The sequence below is a fragment of the Canis aureus genome, chromosome 11, assembly GCF_053574225.1.
Source record: "Canis aureus isolate CA01 chromosome 11, VMU_Caureus_v.1.0, whole genome shotgun sequence".
NCBI classification, from domain to species: Eukaryota; Metazoa; Chordata; class Mammalia; order Carnivora; family Canidae; genus Canis; species Canis aureus.
Window position 1 is genome coordinate 23,809,803 of NC_135621.1, and position 18,768 is coordinate 23,828,570.

The window sequence follows — 18,768 nt, forward strand, 5'->3', positions numbered from 1 at the left end:
CTGCCTGAGCCCCAAATCTCCACCCTGCCCATGGCCAATCCCGAGCCCTCCCACTGTGACCTCGGCCTTGGACCTGACACTGGTTCTGGCCAATGGGGACGAGCGTGGAGGCCACCAGCCAAAGCCTGCAAACTGCACACACCTGTCCTGGTGCCCCCACACGCATGCGGTGCGCCCCGCTTGGCCTACTGGCCACATGCACGCCCACCGGGGAGCCGCGTCCCCACAGCTGACCTGCAGCCAGCCCGACACGCACCCAAGCCCGGATGAGAGCAGGAGAGACGCTGCCCTGGCTGCCCGCCCCAGACGATGGTGGACAGCCGAGGCTCGCAGCTGCCGCTTTACCACACGGCGGGACAGCTGCAGGAGATGCCGGACGCAGGCACCCCACCGACAAGCCCCCACCTCCGGCTTAGCCACGCTGGACTGTGATTCTAGACACGTCATCTCATCTCAGCCCACAGCCCAAGAACGACGCAGAAGGGCCAGCGCCCGGCTGCTCACTACAAGGCTCGCCAGGAGTTTTTTTATTTTTTAAACATTTTTTTAAAGATTTATTTATTTATGAGACCCAGAGAGAGAGGCAGAGACCCAGGCAGAGGGAGAAGCAGGCTCCCTGCCGGGAGCCCTATGAGGAACACAATCCCGGGACCCCGGGATCATGCCCTGAGCTGAAGGCAGACGCTCAACCCGAGCCACCCGGGCGTCCCTCGCCAAGAGTTGAATGGTGAGTTTACGAAGCACGAGGAGCACACAGAGCCCTCAATGCGACATTTCCAGCACTAGCGGAGGGTCCCGGCTGCCATCGGGGGCCGCGGGGGGCGAGACGGGGCCCGCGGGGTGTCTGTCTCCCCTGTGGCCTCTCGCCAAGGGGCCGCCCGGCTCACCTGCCCCGGGGTGTCGGCGCGGGGCTCCCCGCGGGCCTCTGGGGCACTGAAGACCTTCCCGTAGTACTCGATCAGCAGCTCGGTGAACAGGTTCAGAGGCACGAGGGCGCTCAGGGAGGACGCCCCCTGGGACGGCCAGATTAAATTCAGCCCGAAGACACACGCCAGGTTGGAGCTGTTCATCTTGTTAAAAATGCTCTCCCGGGACACCTGGAGGACACACCCAAGACCCGGGGAGTGACTGTGGGCTCTGCTCTGGCCTTGTGCAGCCACCTCGCTGCAGAAGGAAGGACTCAGTCTTGATGCTCCGGGACACTCTGGCTCTGACCGCCCGTGAGCTCCTTCTGGGATCTCCTCAGCACCCCCATCTTCTCTTCCATTCCAGAGGACTGGGGAGGTCCCCTCAGGGTGGGGGAGTGCAAGCTTGGTGTTTGGGGTCACCCAGCCAGACCACGTCCCTGGTAGTTACACTTGGTGCTTTTTAAAAAAGATTTTATTTATTTATTCATGAGAGATGCAGAGAGAGGCAGACACACAGGCAGAGGGAGAAGCAGGCTCCATGCAGGGAGCCTGATGTGGGACTCGATCCCAGGACCCCGGGATCATGCCCTGAGCCGAAGGCAGACGCTCAGCCCCTGAGCCACCCGGGCGTCCCTCTGATATCTACGCTTTGGCTGATGAGCTGGGCATAGTCAAGACTGACTAGCACATGGGGGTCACTGGAGGACTGGGGGTGGTGGTAGGGGGAGCTGGCCTTACAGCACTTACAACCCCAAGCAGCAGGATACATCACCCATTTTACAGATGAAGAAACTGAGGCCCAGAAGGTGGCAGGGGGGCTACCTGGCCCGATCTCTTGCTTGCCTCCAGGGTCCTGGGGACCTCCAAGAATCAGAAGTAGGACAGTGCAGAGCCTCGGGGGCCATGGGAGAGCACAGGACCCGGGGGAGCACAGGTGCACGGCCCGGTGACCTCCTGGGGATCTGGTGAGGATGCCCACACTGCCCAAGCCCTGCCTCCGTGACACAGGCAGCCCCCAATCCCCTGCAGGAGCCAATGCTGTGCAGGGCCAAGCCCTGTGGACGTGTTAACGTCAGTGCCCTGGCGGAGGACAGAGAACAAACCCATCTCCAGCTCATGATAAAGAAGTAGAAAAAATGATTAGGATAACTTCATTTTCGGCTTCTGAGAAACAATATCAAGTGATAAAGAGGGAGAACGAAATAGTTTTTTTATTTTAAAGCCATGTTTACACCCAACGTGGGGCTCAAACTCATGACCCCAAGATGAATAGTCTCCTGCTCTACTGACTGAGCCACCCGGGTGCCCCCGAAATAGTTTATTTTTAAAACTAAGAGATGGTGGGAACACCCAGGTGGCTCAGCGGTTGAGCATCTGCCTTCAGCTCAGGGTGTGACCCCGGGGTCCTGGGATTGAGTCTCGTATCGGGTTCCCTGCATGGAGCCTGCTTCTCCCTCTGCCTGTGTCTCTGCCTCTTTCTCTCTCTGTGTCTTGTGAATAAATAAAATCTTTAAGAAACAAAACACACACACACACACAAACCTAAGAGGTGGGGTTTGACAGGCTCCAACATGTGACACTGGCTGTGCCTGGGGGTCCCCTCCCCTCCCCTGGTCATCACATCCCCAGGCCACCTGCCATGGAGCAGGGCTCCCACAGAAGCCCCGAAGACCCTGGGCCAGCCCCTGCCATGGTGTCACCACACCGTGGGGAGTAAGAAGCTCTGGCCCGTGCCCCGTGGTTGGGAGCCCCAAGGCCCAGTACTGCCTCGTTCACACCTGTACCCGACACTGCCTACGAAGGGCCTGGAGAGGTGAGGTGTTCCAGGAAGGGTCATGTGACAGGATGGTGGGTCTGGGAGCAAGGTGGGGGCCCATTTGGATCTGGTGACCTCGCAGACCACTGCTCCCTGCCCGGACTGGGGAGCGAAGCCTGGACCCAGAGCCAGGACAGGTGTTTCTCTCACTGTTCATTTTTACGCTGTGCAGGGGGCTGAATGGCAGCCCCACAAAACAGGGGTCTCCCTGGGACCTGTGGGCGTAGCCTTACGTGGACAAAGGGTCCTTGCCGGTGGAATTAAGGGTCTCAAAGTGAGATCATCCTGGACTATCCAGGACTCGGCCTAAATGCAATGACGGGCACTCTTATAGGAGAAAGCGCAAGGAGACTGGCCACACGGAGGGGACAAAGCCACGTGGAAACCGAGGCAGGAGTGAGGCGGCCACAAGCCAAGGGACGAGGGGCCACCGGGAGCGGGAATGGGCAGGACAGACCCTCCCCTAGGGCCTCAGTGGGAGCACGGCCCCGTCCACACCTCGGCTGGCCTTCTAGCCTCCAGGAGCGTGACGATAGATTTCTACTGTTTGAAGCTGCTGCCCAAACAGTCCGTGCTGTCCGTGGCCCTGGGTTACGGCCACCCCAGGACACTCATGGCCTCTCACAGGAAAGGCCCGCTCGGGCTGCTCACACCCACGTTGCACCCGGTGCCCTGGCCTGGGGACACAGCCGCCTCCCCTCCACCGACGGGCCATGCAGGAGATGACGCGGGAGCAGGGGACCCCCCCCCCCAGCAGGTCTTATCAGTAAGCGGGGGCAGCCACGTGTGGGGCCAGCAGGGGAGGCACAATGGACCCTGCCCAGCAAAGTCAGGCCTGGAAGTCCTCTGGGCTGAGAGGGAGCCCCGAGCCCCTAGGCTGCATGGGCACCATGTGCAGGAGGGTCCCCCTGGGCCAGGCATGGAGTTTGGGCCTCCCCCTCCGCCCACCCCAGCCCCGGGGCCTGCTTTGTCCACTCACCTCATGCAGGAAGCCCATGAGGTAGCTGAGGACGGCATAGTTGTGTTCTGGAAGGCTCTGCAGGATCTGCCGGCAGCGCGTCACCCGCAGGCTGCTCTCCACACCTACAGCGGCACAGGGCTCTCCCTGAGTCCTTCCCGAGGGGACAGCACGGGCGCAGAGAGGAGGACAGCCCCGAGGACGGACTGTCCCGAGGTTGGGCCTGGAGCCCTTGCTCACTTCCCGGCCCCGTGGCTGTTCCCTGCTGAGCCCTCCGTCCCGAGAGCTCCGGTCCCTTCTTCACACCGCCTCGTGCACCTGCTACCTGCCAGAAAGCCCGCAGAGCAAGTCACTCAAGCTACGCTCGGGAATGGCCTAGACCACGGTCGGCAAACTACAGCCTGTGGCCTGGTGGCCCACTTCCGTCAAGAAAGCCCCAGAGCCACACCCACTCATCTGTACGTCCCCGGTGGCTACCGATGCGGGACAGAGCTGAGCGGTGGCGACACAGACTGACCCACGGAGCTGAAAGATGGGCTCGTGGCCCTTTACAGAAAGGCCTTAACCTGTGAGTGATTCCCTGTGGCTCAGGGGCCCACACCCACTGGGGGCCTGGGGGAGCAGCCACAGACTCAGACCCCCCCCACTCTCCCCGTAACTAAAGCCTCCACTCAGCTCCATAAACCATAAAAAGTCAAAGTGAGTGCAGCCCCAGTGGCTCAGCGGTTTAGTGCCACCTTCAGCCCAGGGCATGATCCTGGAGGCCCGGGATCAAGTCCCACGTTGCGCTCCCTGCATGAAGCCTGCTTCTCCCTCTGCCTGTGTCTCTGCCTCTCTCTCTCTCTCTCTCTCTCTCTCTCTCTCTCTCTCTCTGTGTCTCATAAATAAATAAATAAAATCTTTAAACAAAACAAAACAAAAAAGTCAAAGCGACGCACATCCATGATTCACAGGGTGCTCACCGTGCTCCGGCTGCAGACACGCATGCACACACATGCACACACACACGCACACACGCACTCCCCACTCTTCCAACACACTAACCTCCCCCAGCTAAGCCCTGAACACTGGGTGCTTTCCAAACACAGTCCCCGCTGCAAGCACAAACTTCCCCACTCTGCACGCCCTCGTTAGCCTTTTAATAAAAGCTATTCTTTAAAAAAAATTAAAAATTTTTAAAAAGCCATTCTTTTCACGAACTCAAGCTGCCGTAGGTAATGCCAGGGTAAAAGGAGTTCTCGTGAAATAATATTTCCCAAGAAACCAACAAGCTCGGAGGACACCGTAGTGTGGCCTGGACCTCAGGCTCCTGACCTCAACCTCATGTTCCCAAGAATTGTGGTCCCAGGGCACGTCCTCGTACTGGGCCACCTCCAGCTCCCACTACGGTCCCCTGGAGAAAGAGCACTCGGGGGCGAGTGAGAGGGAGCAGCCTGCTGACTGTCCCCGGTGCTCAGCGGTGCCATGAGCCATGCCACTCACTTTATGCACATGTAACCCTCCAAGCAGCCCCGCTTTTGGAAAGTGAGCTCAGAGAGGTTAAGTGACGCGCCCAACGTCACACGGCTAATGCCTGGTGAGGCCCAGACATGGCTCAGCGCTGAGCCACGCTCTTAACCTCCTTGCGGCACAGGAGACGGTCGTCCTGGCTGTGACTTCCTTGTGCCCTGGACACTGCAGGCCCCCGGGGAGCCCATTCCTCCTGAGCGTACCCCCGAAGGCCTCGCTTTCACATCACTTCAAGGAAAAACCCACCCCACCCGAGTAGGGCTGCCAGATGAAACAGAGCACACCTAGTTAAATGTTCATTTCAAATAAACGGCTAATATTACTTATATTTTTTAAAAAATAGTCCTTGTATATGGGAGAATCAAGTTGAGGTGAGCATCCTGTATTTTTTATTGCTGAATCTGGCAACCCTGCGCCCGTCACCACGCAGCCGGGCCGAGTGAGACCATGGGGTCTTCGGCTTCTGGAAGCATTTCAGTTTCTCCACAAGTGGAACTTCAGGATCATCTGAGTCCTGACATTAGCAGGTGGCAACACAAAACTGGAACCGCCCCGAATGTTTACCCAGAGTGTAACACGGTTGATGGAATCGTACACAAGCATTAAAGAGATGAGTAGATACGCACACGAGGAGGGAAGGAGGAGATGAGTAATGTCAGAAAACACTGAGAAAGCCAGGCTCGAAGAGCGCGCGAGAGGAGAGGAGCATCCCTGGCCGAGGGGCGAGCACACGTGGAGCAGCTGCGGGTGGCCACTGCCGTGGGACCGCAGGGGTCGGCAGGGACTCCCGTCCCATTACACAGCCTTTGCCCTGTTGATGTTTGGGATGGTTTGTTCTTTTACACTATGCGCTTGTGTTATTTCCATCATAGTATAATTCTTAAAAATTCTCAACATCAGCCCCCAGCCCGGCCCCACTCCCTGGTGCAAAGGGGCCACCGGTCGAGCTTCACCCCTCACAGACCTGATCTTTCTGTGGCCAGATCTGTACCCACGGGCCGTGCCTCGATCCCCTTAGCTTGGCGTTCCACGGCAAAAATCCTGACCATCTGCATCACCTGGGAATGGGCTTAGAAATGCAGATTCTTGGGCCACTACCTGGACCTGCTGCATCTGAAACCCTGGGGTGGGCCCCTGCAACCCATGTTTTCACAAGCCCTCTGGGGGGCCTGGGGGAGCCCGAGAACCTTGGTGGCACTGCCAAGCCTCCACCTCTGCTCGCCGTCCTGCCCGGCCTGCCTTTCCCCTGCTTCCCTTCCTGTGAACGCCGACGCCCACCTGGAGACACGCTGCCCCCGCGTGAATCCCCCACACTTGGCTCAACTACGCGCCTGTCCCCGCAGCTAGCCCGGTGCTCCTGACGAGCAGGGCCCGCGTGGTCACCGCCCTCCTGTCCACGAGTGCCCAGCACGGGACCTGGCATAAGGAAGTCGCAGCCAGGACGACCGTCTCCTGTGCCGCAAGGAGGTTAAGGGCGTGGCTCAGCGCTGAGCAGATCTGCGTCCAGGTCTGGGACTCACCAGGCATTAGCTGTGTGACTTTGTCACTTAACCTCTCTGAACTCACTTTCCCCATCTGCATAAAAGTGGGGCTACCTTGAGGATTAAATGTGCATAAAGTGCGTGGCTCGGCTCAATGACACCAGTGAGCTCTGGGGACAGCCAGCAGGTGCCCGTGTCAAAGATGAACAGATGTGGGAGGAGGCCGGTGTGGCCCATGCCACGCTCCCACTGTGCCGAGATGGCTGGCACTTTACAGGGAGAATGAGGGCACACGGAGGGACACGCAGGAGACAGCGTCAGGGCAGGGGGTTAGGGAGCGTGACCGGGCCCTCTGGGGGTGTTGATGGGAGAAACACACTCACAGGAGGGGGCAGGGGTGCAGGCTGGGGTGAGGACGCTGGGATCTCCCCACATCTCAGGGACGGCTCTGGGGTCCCCGCGACAGTCCTGAGGGTAGAAGACTCCCATCCCCAAGGGAGGAGGCAGGGTTTCTGAGTGCAAGCTGTCTCCGGTAACTGTTCTGAGAAGGTGTGAGGGCATCTGCCCACACCTGGGGGGCCTTGGGCGGCACAGCCAAGTCTCCTACCCCCATCCCCTTTCTAGATGCAGAAGCAAAGGTGCTGGACAGGGGGAGCTCCTCCAGAGCAGCTGGGAGGGCAGGGAGGCAGCGCCCTGACTAGGGCGGCATGCCCCAAATCCAGACTCCCCCTGCCACCCCGCCCCCCAGCCCAGCTGCACCTGACAACCCCGCCCCCTCCCCACGGGCAGCGGAGGCCCGGCCTGGCCGTGGTCACTGTGGTCCACGGGGTCAGGTCCCAACAGGAGGATGCCGGGCCGCCCCCGCGCCCCCCAGACTGGCCCTGGGCTGGCTCCCCAGGGCAGGCACCTACTGGTGATCTCGAGAATCTGCTCATAGGCCTTGAAGGTCAGCAGTGGTTGGGGCAGCTCTCGCAGAAAGGTCTTCAGGATCACGGCAGGGAGGTGGATGTCCCCGTAGTCGTCAAAGTTCACGGGCTTCCCTGGATGCAGAGCGAGGTCTGAGTTTACAGGGCTGGGGATTCCGCTTCACGGTGGCTCTGGCGCACAGGGCTTTAGAACCCTTGACATCCGCTGGCCTCGGGGATGCTGCCACCGCGCCCTCCTCCGCTGTCCAGGTCTGGGGCACGCCACTGACCCCCACTGTGTAGTTTGGTCCCAGCCAGGAGGCGGGTGCCCAGCACCCAGGACAGAGGAGGGCCAGCCCGCAGGACCCCATGACGGGCCTGTCACCGGACGGGACAAGGCATGACTGTAAGGAAGGATGAGAGCGTGCGGCGCCCCACGGGAGCCTCCCTGGTGCAGCTGAGAAAGCGGTGCCAAGCCCGCCAGAGGGGCCGCCCAACGGCCACCCCGTGGAACGGTCCCCACATTCCAAGCCACAGTCCAGGCGGCAGGAGCCGAAAAGCCCTAAAGGCTTTTGTATGACTTTACCTAAAAGCAAAATGGTAGCGTGTAGCCACCTGTCCCAGGAGCCGGGACTTGGGGCTCCCCTGGGCGGCTGCCCGGGCCCTGGGCTCTTCTGGGGGTTCGGTGGGGCGGGGGAGCTACGCTACCTCGGCATCTGGGACTCTGTGGCCCTGTGGGCCTTGTGGGCCCTGCAGGGCTGCACAGGCCGCCACGTGGGAGGCTCAGCGTGGAGGGTCTCCGGGGGGCAGGCTCACCTTGATTGTACAGCCGCTGAATCTCGCGGATGGTGTGGACACTGGCCGACCTCCGGAACAAGCCTTCGGCGTGGAGTCCTACAGAGAGAGAGCCTTCAGGCATCTCACAGGTCCCCGCACATCGAGCTTCTAGAATGTTCCGACCTCCTACCCAGGCATCACCCCCCTGTGGCTGGCGGGGAATGCTCTCCAGCCTGGTTCATTCCCTCCCACCCCCACCTTCCACCATCTTCACCTTTATTTATTCCTCGAACCACCATATTCCCCATCCCCACCCGACGGCCTACTTCTGCGGCCCCCAGGAAGGGAGAACCTGGTCAGATGGACCCGGGGTCCAGCCCAACTCTGTCCGTCCAACTCCTGTGTGAGCTCGGCGAAAGCACACCGCCTCTCTGCGCCCGGCCGCCCTGTCTGCAGAGCCCCTGCCTCTGAGGGCTGCAGGAAGGACCAGCGGGCGAGGTTCGGCATGCGTGCGGCATCCGAAGGCCTCCGCGGGGGCTGCTTCCCCTCATTCCTACAGCTGCACCCTCCCCGCTGACCCATCCGCTATGGCAGCCACTGGCTGCACAGGGTGATTGGAATGCACATTTCATTAGTAACAATTAAATAAAATCAAAAATCCAGTCACCCAGTGTAGGAGACACACAGGAAGTGCTCGACTGTGCTACTGCCACCTGCCGCTAGAGGTTACCACTATGGACTCTGCAAACACAGAACCTCCCAAGTCTTATGGGACAGCACTGGGCTCCCCACCCCCCACAATCTCTTCTCGAATCTGAAGCCCAGTGAACTATTCAAGGTACACACCCAACTCTGATCGGCCTGTGCACAGAGCCATTCCGTCTTTGCAGGTTAGCTTCCCGTGGGGACTTACACGGACCCGCACGGTCCGGCCTCCCCGGTCCCCTGCCCCTGCCTCCAGTCTGCCCCGTGCTCCCTACTACTCCTGGCCCTTGCATGCGCTGGTCCCTCTCTCTCTCTTTTTTTTTTTTCTGAGACACTGCAGTAAATGTTCCAAGGTGGTTCCCAAATCCCTGGACCCTGCGGGACAGACACTTTCTTCCAGGTATTCATTCAAATACTAATCCATATGCCACAGTTGAGGGACTTGGCAGACAGAATGCAGGTCCAAGGCAGCTGACCTTACCACATGGAGATTATCTTGGGTGGGCCTGACTTAATCAGGCAAGCTTTTTAAAAAGGGACCAGGTTAGGACGCCTGGGTGGCTCGGTGGTTGAGCGTCTGCCTACGGCTCATAGCATGATCCCGGGGTCATGGGATTGAGTCCCACATCGGGCTCCCCACAGGGTTCCTACTTCTCCCTCTGCCTGTGTCTCTGCCTCTCTCTGTGTCTCTCATGAATAAATAAATACAATCTTTAAAAAAGAGAACATGCAGTTCCAGGGACATGCCAGGTAACAGAGCCCCAGGGACCCCAGCCATGGTGGCTCCCACTTCTCATCTGATGCACCCCCACCCCCACTCTGCAGCACCTGCACCTGCAGTGGCCGCCCCTCCCTGGTAGTCTGTCCCACCCAGAGAACTATCCTCCTTCTCCCAGGGTGAAAGCAGCCTCCACACCTCCATGATTTCTCTGTGGGTCTGAGCTCTGGCCTCAGGAGTCTGGAGGAGCCACAGGGCTCACCCTCTCTGGTCACTGAGCACACCCACGCCATGGGCAATTGCATCTGCAAACCAAGATATCATGCACCTCCTTTTTGGAGGGCTTTACATGTATTGTGTCATTCAGGCCTCACAGCAACCCCATCAATTGGCTACTGTTACTAACCCCACTGGACAGATGAGGAATCAGAGGCCCAGAGAAGGTAAGTAACTACCCAAGGTCACACAGCTAGTACACAGTGAAGCCAGGATTCAAAGCTAGCAATCCATGTGCCTGAGCCCATCCCTGCACTGGGCTCCAGCCCCTCCAATTCCCTGGTCTGCAGGGTGCTCAGGACGTGAGATGGGCTCCCCAGGCCAGGCCCTCATGTCCCTGGCTCAAGTCAGCTCTCACTCACCTTTCTCTCTTAGGTATGTCACTGTGAATCTCAGGACAGGAGGGATGAGTTCACCTTGATTTTTGTCCTTGAGGCTGAGGGAAAAGGGAAGGAGGCAACAGTGTTTACCTGGGCAGGACGGGAGACTCTGGTCCTCTCCACACTGCTGCAAAAACACAAGCTGAGTTGTGAGGGATAAGTAGGAGCCTATGGAGGACAAAAGAGGGAGGGGAATTCCAGGCAGAGGGGAATGCACAAGGGAGGCCCAGAAGCATGAGATTTGGTCAGACTGTTGGTTCTTACTTGTCCTATCAATCCTTTAGAGAAGGGCACTGAAGTCTCCTCACAGATCTGTGCATCCATTTATTCCTCGGTTCTACTAGCTTTTCCTTTGTGTATTTTAAAGCTCTGTTACTAGCACACAGATTTTTAAAATTATGTCTTACTATTATGAAATGTCCCTCTTTGTCCCTGGCTTATTCCTTGTTCTGAAGTCTATCTTGCTTAATATTAATACAGCCATTCCAGCTTTCTTTTGGTTGGTGGCTGCATGGCATATCTTTCTCCATCCTTTTACCTTTTTTAAAAAGATTTATTTATTTATTTTGGCAAGAGAGAGTGAGCACGTGCAAAGTGGGGAGGGACAGAGGGAGAGAGAAACGCAAGCAGACTCTGCAATGAGTGGGAAGCCCGACATGGGGCTCAATCTCACAAACCTGAGATCAGACCTGAGCTGAAACCAAGAGTCCAACACCCAACTGACTGCACCATCTAGGTGCCCCTCCTTTTACTTTTAATTTGCAGTCTTTTAACATTTTATATATATATTTTTTAAGATTTTACTTATTTATTTGAGAGTATGTGCACAATTGAGGGGAGGGGCAGAGGGACAAGCATACTCCCCAGTGAGCAGGGAGCCCAATGCAGGGCATGATCCCAGGACCCTGAGATCATGACCTGAGCCAAAGTCAGATGCTGAACAGACTGAGCCACCCAGGCACCCCTCATTTTATATCTTAAACATCAGGAAGATCTTCCTTTTCAAAAACAAAATCCAAACCGAGAATCTCTCTTAACTGGAATGTTTATGCCACTTACATTTAGTGTATTTATCAATATGGCGTGGTTTAAGTCTACCATCTTGCTATTTGTTCTTTATTAATTTCTCCTCTTTCCTTGATCTTGTTTTGCTGATTATTTTTTAGAATTCCATTTTATCTCCTTATTAATATATTAGTTGTGTCTCTTTATTTGTAGTGGGCCTAGTTTTACAATACACAGTCTATTCCTCAAATATTACACTACTTGACTTACAATGTAAGAATGTTACCACCATAAAGCTCCACTCCTCAACCACATCTTTGTGTTAATGTCCCATTGTACAGTATTCCGACCTGTTATTCATCTCCTATTTACTCATATATTTACATTTCTAAAACTCTTCATCCCTTTGTAGGATCTAAATTTCCATTTGGCATTAAATCTCTTCTGTCTGACACACTTCTTACGGTGTAGAAGTGTAGCATTTCTTACAGTGTAGAAGTGCTGGAAATAAACCCTCTCAACTTCAGTTTATCTGAGAAAGTTTTTACTGTGCATTTCATTTTTGAAAGGTTTTTACTGAGTATGTCATCTTAGTTCAGAAAAATAAAATTTGGGGGATCCCTGGGTGGCTCAGTGGTTTAGCGCCTGCCTCTCTCATCTCTCTCTCATGAATAAATAAAATCTTTAAAAAAATTTTAAAGATAAGAACTTTTAAAATTTGAAAAATATATTGCTCCACTGCCATCTGACTTGCATCTCTGTAAGAGAAATCGGCTGTCACTCTTTGCTCTTCTATGTCTAGTGTCTTTTTTTCCCTCTACTTTTAAGATTTTCTCTGTCATGGGTTTTAAGCAATTTGATTATGATGTGCCTTGGTGTCATTTTCTTCATGTTTCTTATGCTTGTGGTTCAATGAGCTCCTAGAACCTGTGGGTTTCTAGTTTTTATCAAATTTTTAAAAAGATTTATTTATTTATTTATGATAGAGAGAGAAAGAGAGAAAGAAAAAGAGGCAGAGACACAGGAGGAGGGAGAAGCAGGCTCCATGCAGGAATCCCGACGCGGGACTTGATCCCGGGACTCCAGGATCGCGCCCTGGGCCAAAGGCAGGCGCTAAACCGCTGAGCCACCCAGGGATCCCCTAGTTTTTAACAAATTTAGAAAAAAACGTTTTTCAAATATTTGTTGTCTTCTTTCTGGAACTCCAATTATATATACCCTAAGCTATAATATTAATTTTTTAAAGGCTGTTGTAATATTCTAATTTATGTTTTAATTCATTATGTAATAATATCACAGTCTATTTTACAAGTTAAACATATGACTATGAAATAGAAATGGTACAACAAAACTAAACATAGGTCAGGAACATGAATTTTCCCGGCAGCAGGTGCCCAAAGGAAGACATGTTCCTTGCAGGGCCCAAAGCGGAGGCAGGGAAGGTGATGGGAACAGCATTGGCTCGTGGTGTGTGTTCTCTGCTATAGGTTGGTCTTTTTTTTTTTTTTTTTTAATGTTTCATTTTGAATTATTTGTATGGCTTGACTGGGCCGAGGGATACCCAGCTATTTGGTTAAATATTATTCTGGGAGTGTCTATGAGGGTACTTTTGGATGGGATTAACATTTGAATCAGTGGATTGAGTAATAAAGCAGATTGTCCTCCCTAAGCAGGTGACCCTTCCTCCAATCTGTTTAAGGCCTGGATAGAACAAAAGGCCAAGTAAGGGAGAATTAAGTCTCTCTGCCTCTCTGAACTGGGACATTAGTTCTCCCCTGCCGTTGCACTCTGACTCAGACTGGAACAACCCCATTGGTTCTCCTGGGTCTCCAGCTTGCCAACTGCAGACATTGGGACTTCTCAGCCTCTGTAACCACACGAGCCAATCCTTTATAATAATTATCCTACTGGTTCTGTTTCTCTAGAGAACCTACACTAATATACTGGGTCTGTTTCTACTGATCAGTTTTCTCCTAGTTACAGAACATGTTTTCCTGCTTCCACCTTATACTTTTTCTTTGGAAACTTTATATTGTTGGCTGCTAGATTCTTTTTTTTTAATTTCTCTGAATGGAGATGAACGTTGTTCTGTCTTGCTTTAAATCATCTGGGATACTTTCAAGGACTGCTTTTAATTTTGCAAGGGAGGCTCTAGAGCAGTGGTCAGCCTAGGACTAATGTAACTCCACTACTAAGGTGGGAACTCCACCCAATGCCTTCGGTACTGAAGATCTTACTTTAGCTGGGAGAACAAGTATCGTCCCCAGCCCTGTGCAAGCTCTGAATAGTTTGGGGGCCTACTACCTTCCAGTGGTGCTTTGAATTTCCTTTCATATAGAAATCGTTTAAACAGCCAAAGACTAGAGGGGACCTTCTGCAGATGTCCAGAGCTCTCCATGCAGCTCCCTCCTCTCTAGAACTCTGTCCCACAATGTCACCCACCTACGGCCCCCCCAAACTCAGAGCTCTGTTCCCTCATGTCTGCAAAAGCACTGACTGGCCTCTCTCTGCTCTGCGGCCTGGAAATGCTCTCCAGGCAGTGGCTGGAGGAACCCCAGGGCTCGTCCCACTGGGGGCTCTTCTCTCATGGATCACAATCCCATGCTGCATGCTGCTCAATGGCTGAAAATCTTCTAGTTTCAGGTAGGGCAGTTAATTTGTTCTGGGACTCAATCGTGGCAAGAAGCAGAAGTCATCCATTTATCATTGCAGGGTTGCTGGAGGCAGAGGGGTGGCCTCAGGCCTGGCTACAATCCGTGGTACCCTTCAAGCTTCCCTGGCCCTCATTCTGCTCCATCAACAAGTAAGACCCTTGGGGTAATGGGGACAGGAATGGGGCAGGTATAGCTACCCCTCCGATTCTAACACACAAACTTGGACCTCTCCTTCTTTCCTTGGTTCCCCCAAGAACAGCCCAAAGCTCAGCAACCCCCCACTCTTTGGGAAAGAGTAGTCACCTTGCAAATACTCAGCATTACTCCTTGCTATGCGCTTGCACATCCATAGTTTCATTGGATTCCAACAGGGAACGGGTGGATGAGACAGGCTGTCATCCCCCTGCTTCACAGATAATGAACACGGAGCCTAGTGCGGGGAGACTGTTTGCACCCCATGGCTGGGTGCACAGTCCATTATCTCTCTGTGACTCCTAGAGACGTGTATGTAGTAACAGTACCGCTGTTACCAAAAATGCCTGTTAAAATGTAGCCACTGGCATATGTTTTTGTTATAATGGAACACGAGGCCGGAAGTAAGCCAATAACCAAATGATGGAAAACTCCAGCAAGGGTCGAAGGTATACTAGTTGGTCTTCCGGGCCTCACTAGACCTACACTTGATGCAAAAATTTTGACTGGAACAACCTCAGGATGTTTCCTTCCTCTTTGGCACTGACTTCCCCGATGCTCAGAGAGCTCTGAGGCTCCATGTCCCCTGGTGGCCTTGAGGACGCTGGTCCAGGCCCCTCCTGCCAGCACCAGCTCTCCTTCCTCCAGCTAAAGGCATCCGTGCTTCCATGTCACGCACTGACTAGATCCGGGTCCTGGAGCTGCAGGGGGTGTTCGGGTCGGGGACTCTTTCCTCACCATCACCCTCCCACCTTGTGGGTGAGCCTGGAGGGATCCCCAGATGGAAGGCCCTGAGAACGTGGGAGGGTGTCCTCCAGGAGGTGAAGGAGGGCCTGACCAGGAGCTGTGCACTTCCCTCGGGAGCCCCTATGTTCCAGGGCAAGAGGGCCCAGCTCTGGTGTGTGGTGGCGACTCATGGCATCAGGCTCTAAGACATATATGACGTTTCTGGAATGGAAGTCAACAGTATGTGCCCCAAACCTTAAAAATGGCCATATTCTCTGATTCTGGAAATCCATCCATTCCTAGGAATTCATCCCGAGGAAATGATTCCAGATGTGTGTGTAAGGCCTGAGTCAGCCTCAATCTCTTCAAATCCGGTGTCCAACACAGGATGTGAGACACAGTAACAGTGGCTACTTGGGGGCGGATGAGAAGAGCAGATTTCTGTGCTATTTATTCCTGACACAGAATGCTGGCTGGGCACCACAGTGGGGTCAGCTGGTGCTCACTGCTAAGTCTTCCTTCCCTCTCTGCTTTGCCAGGCTCTCCCGAGGATGGCCACCTCCCTGCCTCACTGATGGTGGGCTTGGCCATGTGACCTGCTGCGGGATGGCAGCAGGCATGATGTTCACCACCTCCAAGGAGATGCTCTGAACGAGACTGCTGCAGCTGGGCTCGGCCATGCTTGCTCCCCTCCTCCAGCACGACAGCGGCTTGCACCCCGAGAGCCCACTCTTCCCACCTGGTGTCAGAAACACAAGACACCCGAAGCAGAGCTGAGCCACCGCCTACACCCACACCTCACACAACCTGACCAGGAATAAACACTTTGTCACTAGACCCTGCCTGAGCCTGAGACTATTTGTTAAGCGGCACAGCCTAGGAAGAGCTGACGAATACACATGGGAAGAATGTGCGCTCTCAGGAAGCTCAGAGTCCAGCACTGCAGAGGAGGTATTTTAGGGACACACTGAGGATGTTGGATTTAGACACATGGAGACGGGATGTGCAGGGAACGCAGGGAACGTGCACGGAGGTGAGAACACAGAGGCTGTTTTGAGAAACCACTAGAACTCAGATGGGGAAACCGAGGCCCTGAGAGTTTAAGCTACTTGACCAAATGAGTGCAGAGCCAAGATGCAAACCCAGACTGGCAGGCTCCAGAATCCAGCCTCGGCACAGCAGCAGCACTGGGACATAAATGTAAGCCACAAATGAACGGCAATGAACGGCACGGACATCATCCACCGATGGCATGCTTAGCCCCCGGGAGGAGGGTTACCACCAAGACGCACAGGAAGAGAAACCGAAAGTGTGAGCTCTGGCATCAGACCTCCTGAGACCCAATCCTGGCTCTGCCACCGCAGCCGGGAGACCCAGACACACCCCTCGACCTGACCCCGCCGCCTGCCTCTATTTGCTCTTCTGTTAAATGGGGTGATCGTCGTACCTGCTACCAGGGTGGCTGAGTGAGCACGAGCAAAGCCCTTAGGACACACCCTGTGACTCCAGAAATAGTCAGGAGATGTGACCTACAGACGAATGACATCACGCGACCCAAAGACTCAACATCTGTAAAAGGAAGAATTAAACTAAAACTCGGGATCCCTGGGTGGCTCAGCGGTTTAGCGCCTGCCTTTGGCCCAGGGCGCGATCCTGGAGTCCTGGGATCCAGTCCCACGTCGGGCTTCCAGCATGGAGCCTGCTTCTCCCTCTGCCTGTGTCCCTGCCTCTCTCTCTCTCTCTCTCTCTGTCTATCATGAATAAATAGCTTTTTAAAAAATCTTTAAAAAAATAAAAATAAATAAAATACAACTCACAGCACCCTCCTGGCCAAGGATGCTGTGCGGGTGGTGACAGTAAACACACATAAATCCTTGTCGCCTTCAGACTCCTTTCCTGTGAAGGCCCTGGCACGCTCACTCACGAGCAAGTGGGCTTCCTCTTGTCCTCTCTCGGGACAAGAAACTGCAGCTGGGACCCCCGGAGAGGCAGTCCCCCTTTTATCAGGCCTGCACAGCCTCCCAGCCTGGCACATGCTCACGCAGGCACACAGCCCCACATGCATCTCACCTCGAATGCTGCAGGCACAGGGAAATCTGCCACCCGCGCTCCGACTCTCCCACACCTCGGGCCTCAGTGCCGGCTCGCAGCCCGCCCTCCGCCCAGCACACCTGCCTTCCTGGCTCCGGTGTGCCCTCCCCACCCCTCTCTCCAGGCCCAGGGCACAGTCCTCCTCCAAGGAGGAGGCCTCCTCGCTCCTCTCTGCAGGGCGCAGGCTCCCTGTCCTCCGTCCCCCAGCACCGTGTGTGGACCCCATGACGCCTACGGACTTCTCGTCTGAGTCACTGTGGTCGATGACCCTGGTCACAGAGCGCCTCACCCACGGTGCCGCTAATGCTGTCGATGACTGGCCGCCAGAGGTCCTGTACTGTGCAGATGTGGCTCCAGCGCCCAAAAATGTATTAACTCACTGAATCTTTGGGAGAGTTCTAGAAGTTTCCATGATAAACCCCATCTATAGATAAGGACACCGAGGCTCAGAGGGTTCACAAAACCAGGCCATGGCCACACATGTGGAGGATCGTCAGTGGCCTGGGGGCCGCGAACGCACTCCCTTAGATGGCACCTGCAGGTGACAGGTGGGGAGGTCACTCTGGACTAGTCGGCAGGCTTGAGCTAGGCCCACGGTGGGCAGGAGGGCCAGACTAGAGAGGACAGTAGCTAACCACGCCGGGCACCACCGAGTGGGCTCAGCCGCACCACACAGAGCAAACCTGCCCACTGAGCTCTGCCCAGCTCCTGGCCCACGGAAGTCGGGACACCAACACAACGGTGGCTGCTTGAAGCTGCTACGTGCTGGGGGGCCTGGGACCCACACAGGTAAACTGGAGGATGGACAAGAATGTGCCGCCAGGGCTCGGAGCCACGAGTCTGAGCCCACAGCCCCTGCTCCTGTATCTTATTCACTCAGTTTCCACTGTGATTTTATGAGCCCAAGTTAGAGACCAGACGAGGATGCTGGGAGTGGCTTGGTGACCGGCCGGAGGCCCCACAGCCCCGAGGGGGGCAGAACTGGATGCCGGGCCCGGCCCAACCCAAATCTGCCACCGTTCTGCAGTGACTCGTCAGGTGGATGGCCACCAAATCCACCCTTCCTCGTGCTCCACGATTTACAGGGGACTCCTTACCACGTGGCCCCCGCGACAAGCACGAGAACTCCACCAACAGCACCGAGGGCCGGGGCCAGTCTCCGCAAGGATGCTCGGCCTATTAAGCCCACGCCCTGAACTGCAGTTCCGAGGGGCACACCAGGCTCAGGGGCTCTGGGGGGCAGGGTGCTATCCTGGGATCAGCACCACCGCCCCCAGGGAGCACTGGGGGTTCTTGGCACACGATGTTTGCTTGTAGCCCCTCCCCGTGGGAGACTCGCTCAGAGTAACTCAGAGCGCGTCCCTTCCCTGGTTTTGCAGGCGAGGAACACGCACACGAGGGACTGTAGCTTTTCAGAAACAGCAGGGATGGGGAGGGAGGGGGAGCAGGCCTGCGTCGCTGGGCACCAGGCCATCCTGGATAGTTGGTCATTCATCTCTCATCCCCTCCCAGTTCCTAAATCAGGATGGTGGCTGCCACTCACCTCGCTGACCTGCGGAGGTCTCAGCCACAAAGGTGGCCGGGAGGCCCCAGGCACCGGGACAACTGGGCAGTGCAGCACGCTGCCAAGTCCTTGTACCCGCTGCAGACCCAGCCTTGCGCTCTGG

The 18,768-nt window shown here is 55.4% G+C and overlaps 1 protein-coding gene across 4 annotated transcripts in view; it reads right to left on the bottom strand.

Annotated features, from left to right (window-relative positions):
* Nucleotides 1–500: 500 nt before the first annotated feature.
* Nucleotides 501–18,768, bottom strand: part of ARHGAP8 (Rho GTPase activating protein 8) — a 65,406-nt gene continuing 47,138 nt past the window's right edge. For all 4 annotated transcript variants that reach the window (XM_077914154.1, XM_077914155.1, XM_077914157.1 and 1 more), the window contains exons 9-13: nucleotides 10,416–10,489; nucleotides 8,394–8,471; nucleotides 7,584–7,712; nucleotides 3,704–3,807; nucleotides 501–1,097 (exon numbers count right to left, since the gene is read on the bottom strand). In XM_077914154.1, coding sequence (XP_077770280.1) covers nucleotides 783–1,097; nucleotides 3,704–3,807; nucleotides 7,584–7,712; nucleotides 8,394–8,471; nucleotides 10,416–10,489 — 700 coding nt within the window. In that variant the 3' untranslated portion in view covers nucleotides 501–782. The remainder of the gene's footprint in view (nucleotides 1,098–3,703; nucleotides 3,808–7,583; nucleotides 7,713–8,393; nucleotides 8,472–10,415; nucleotides 10,490–18,768) is intronic.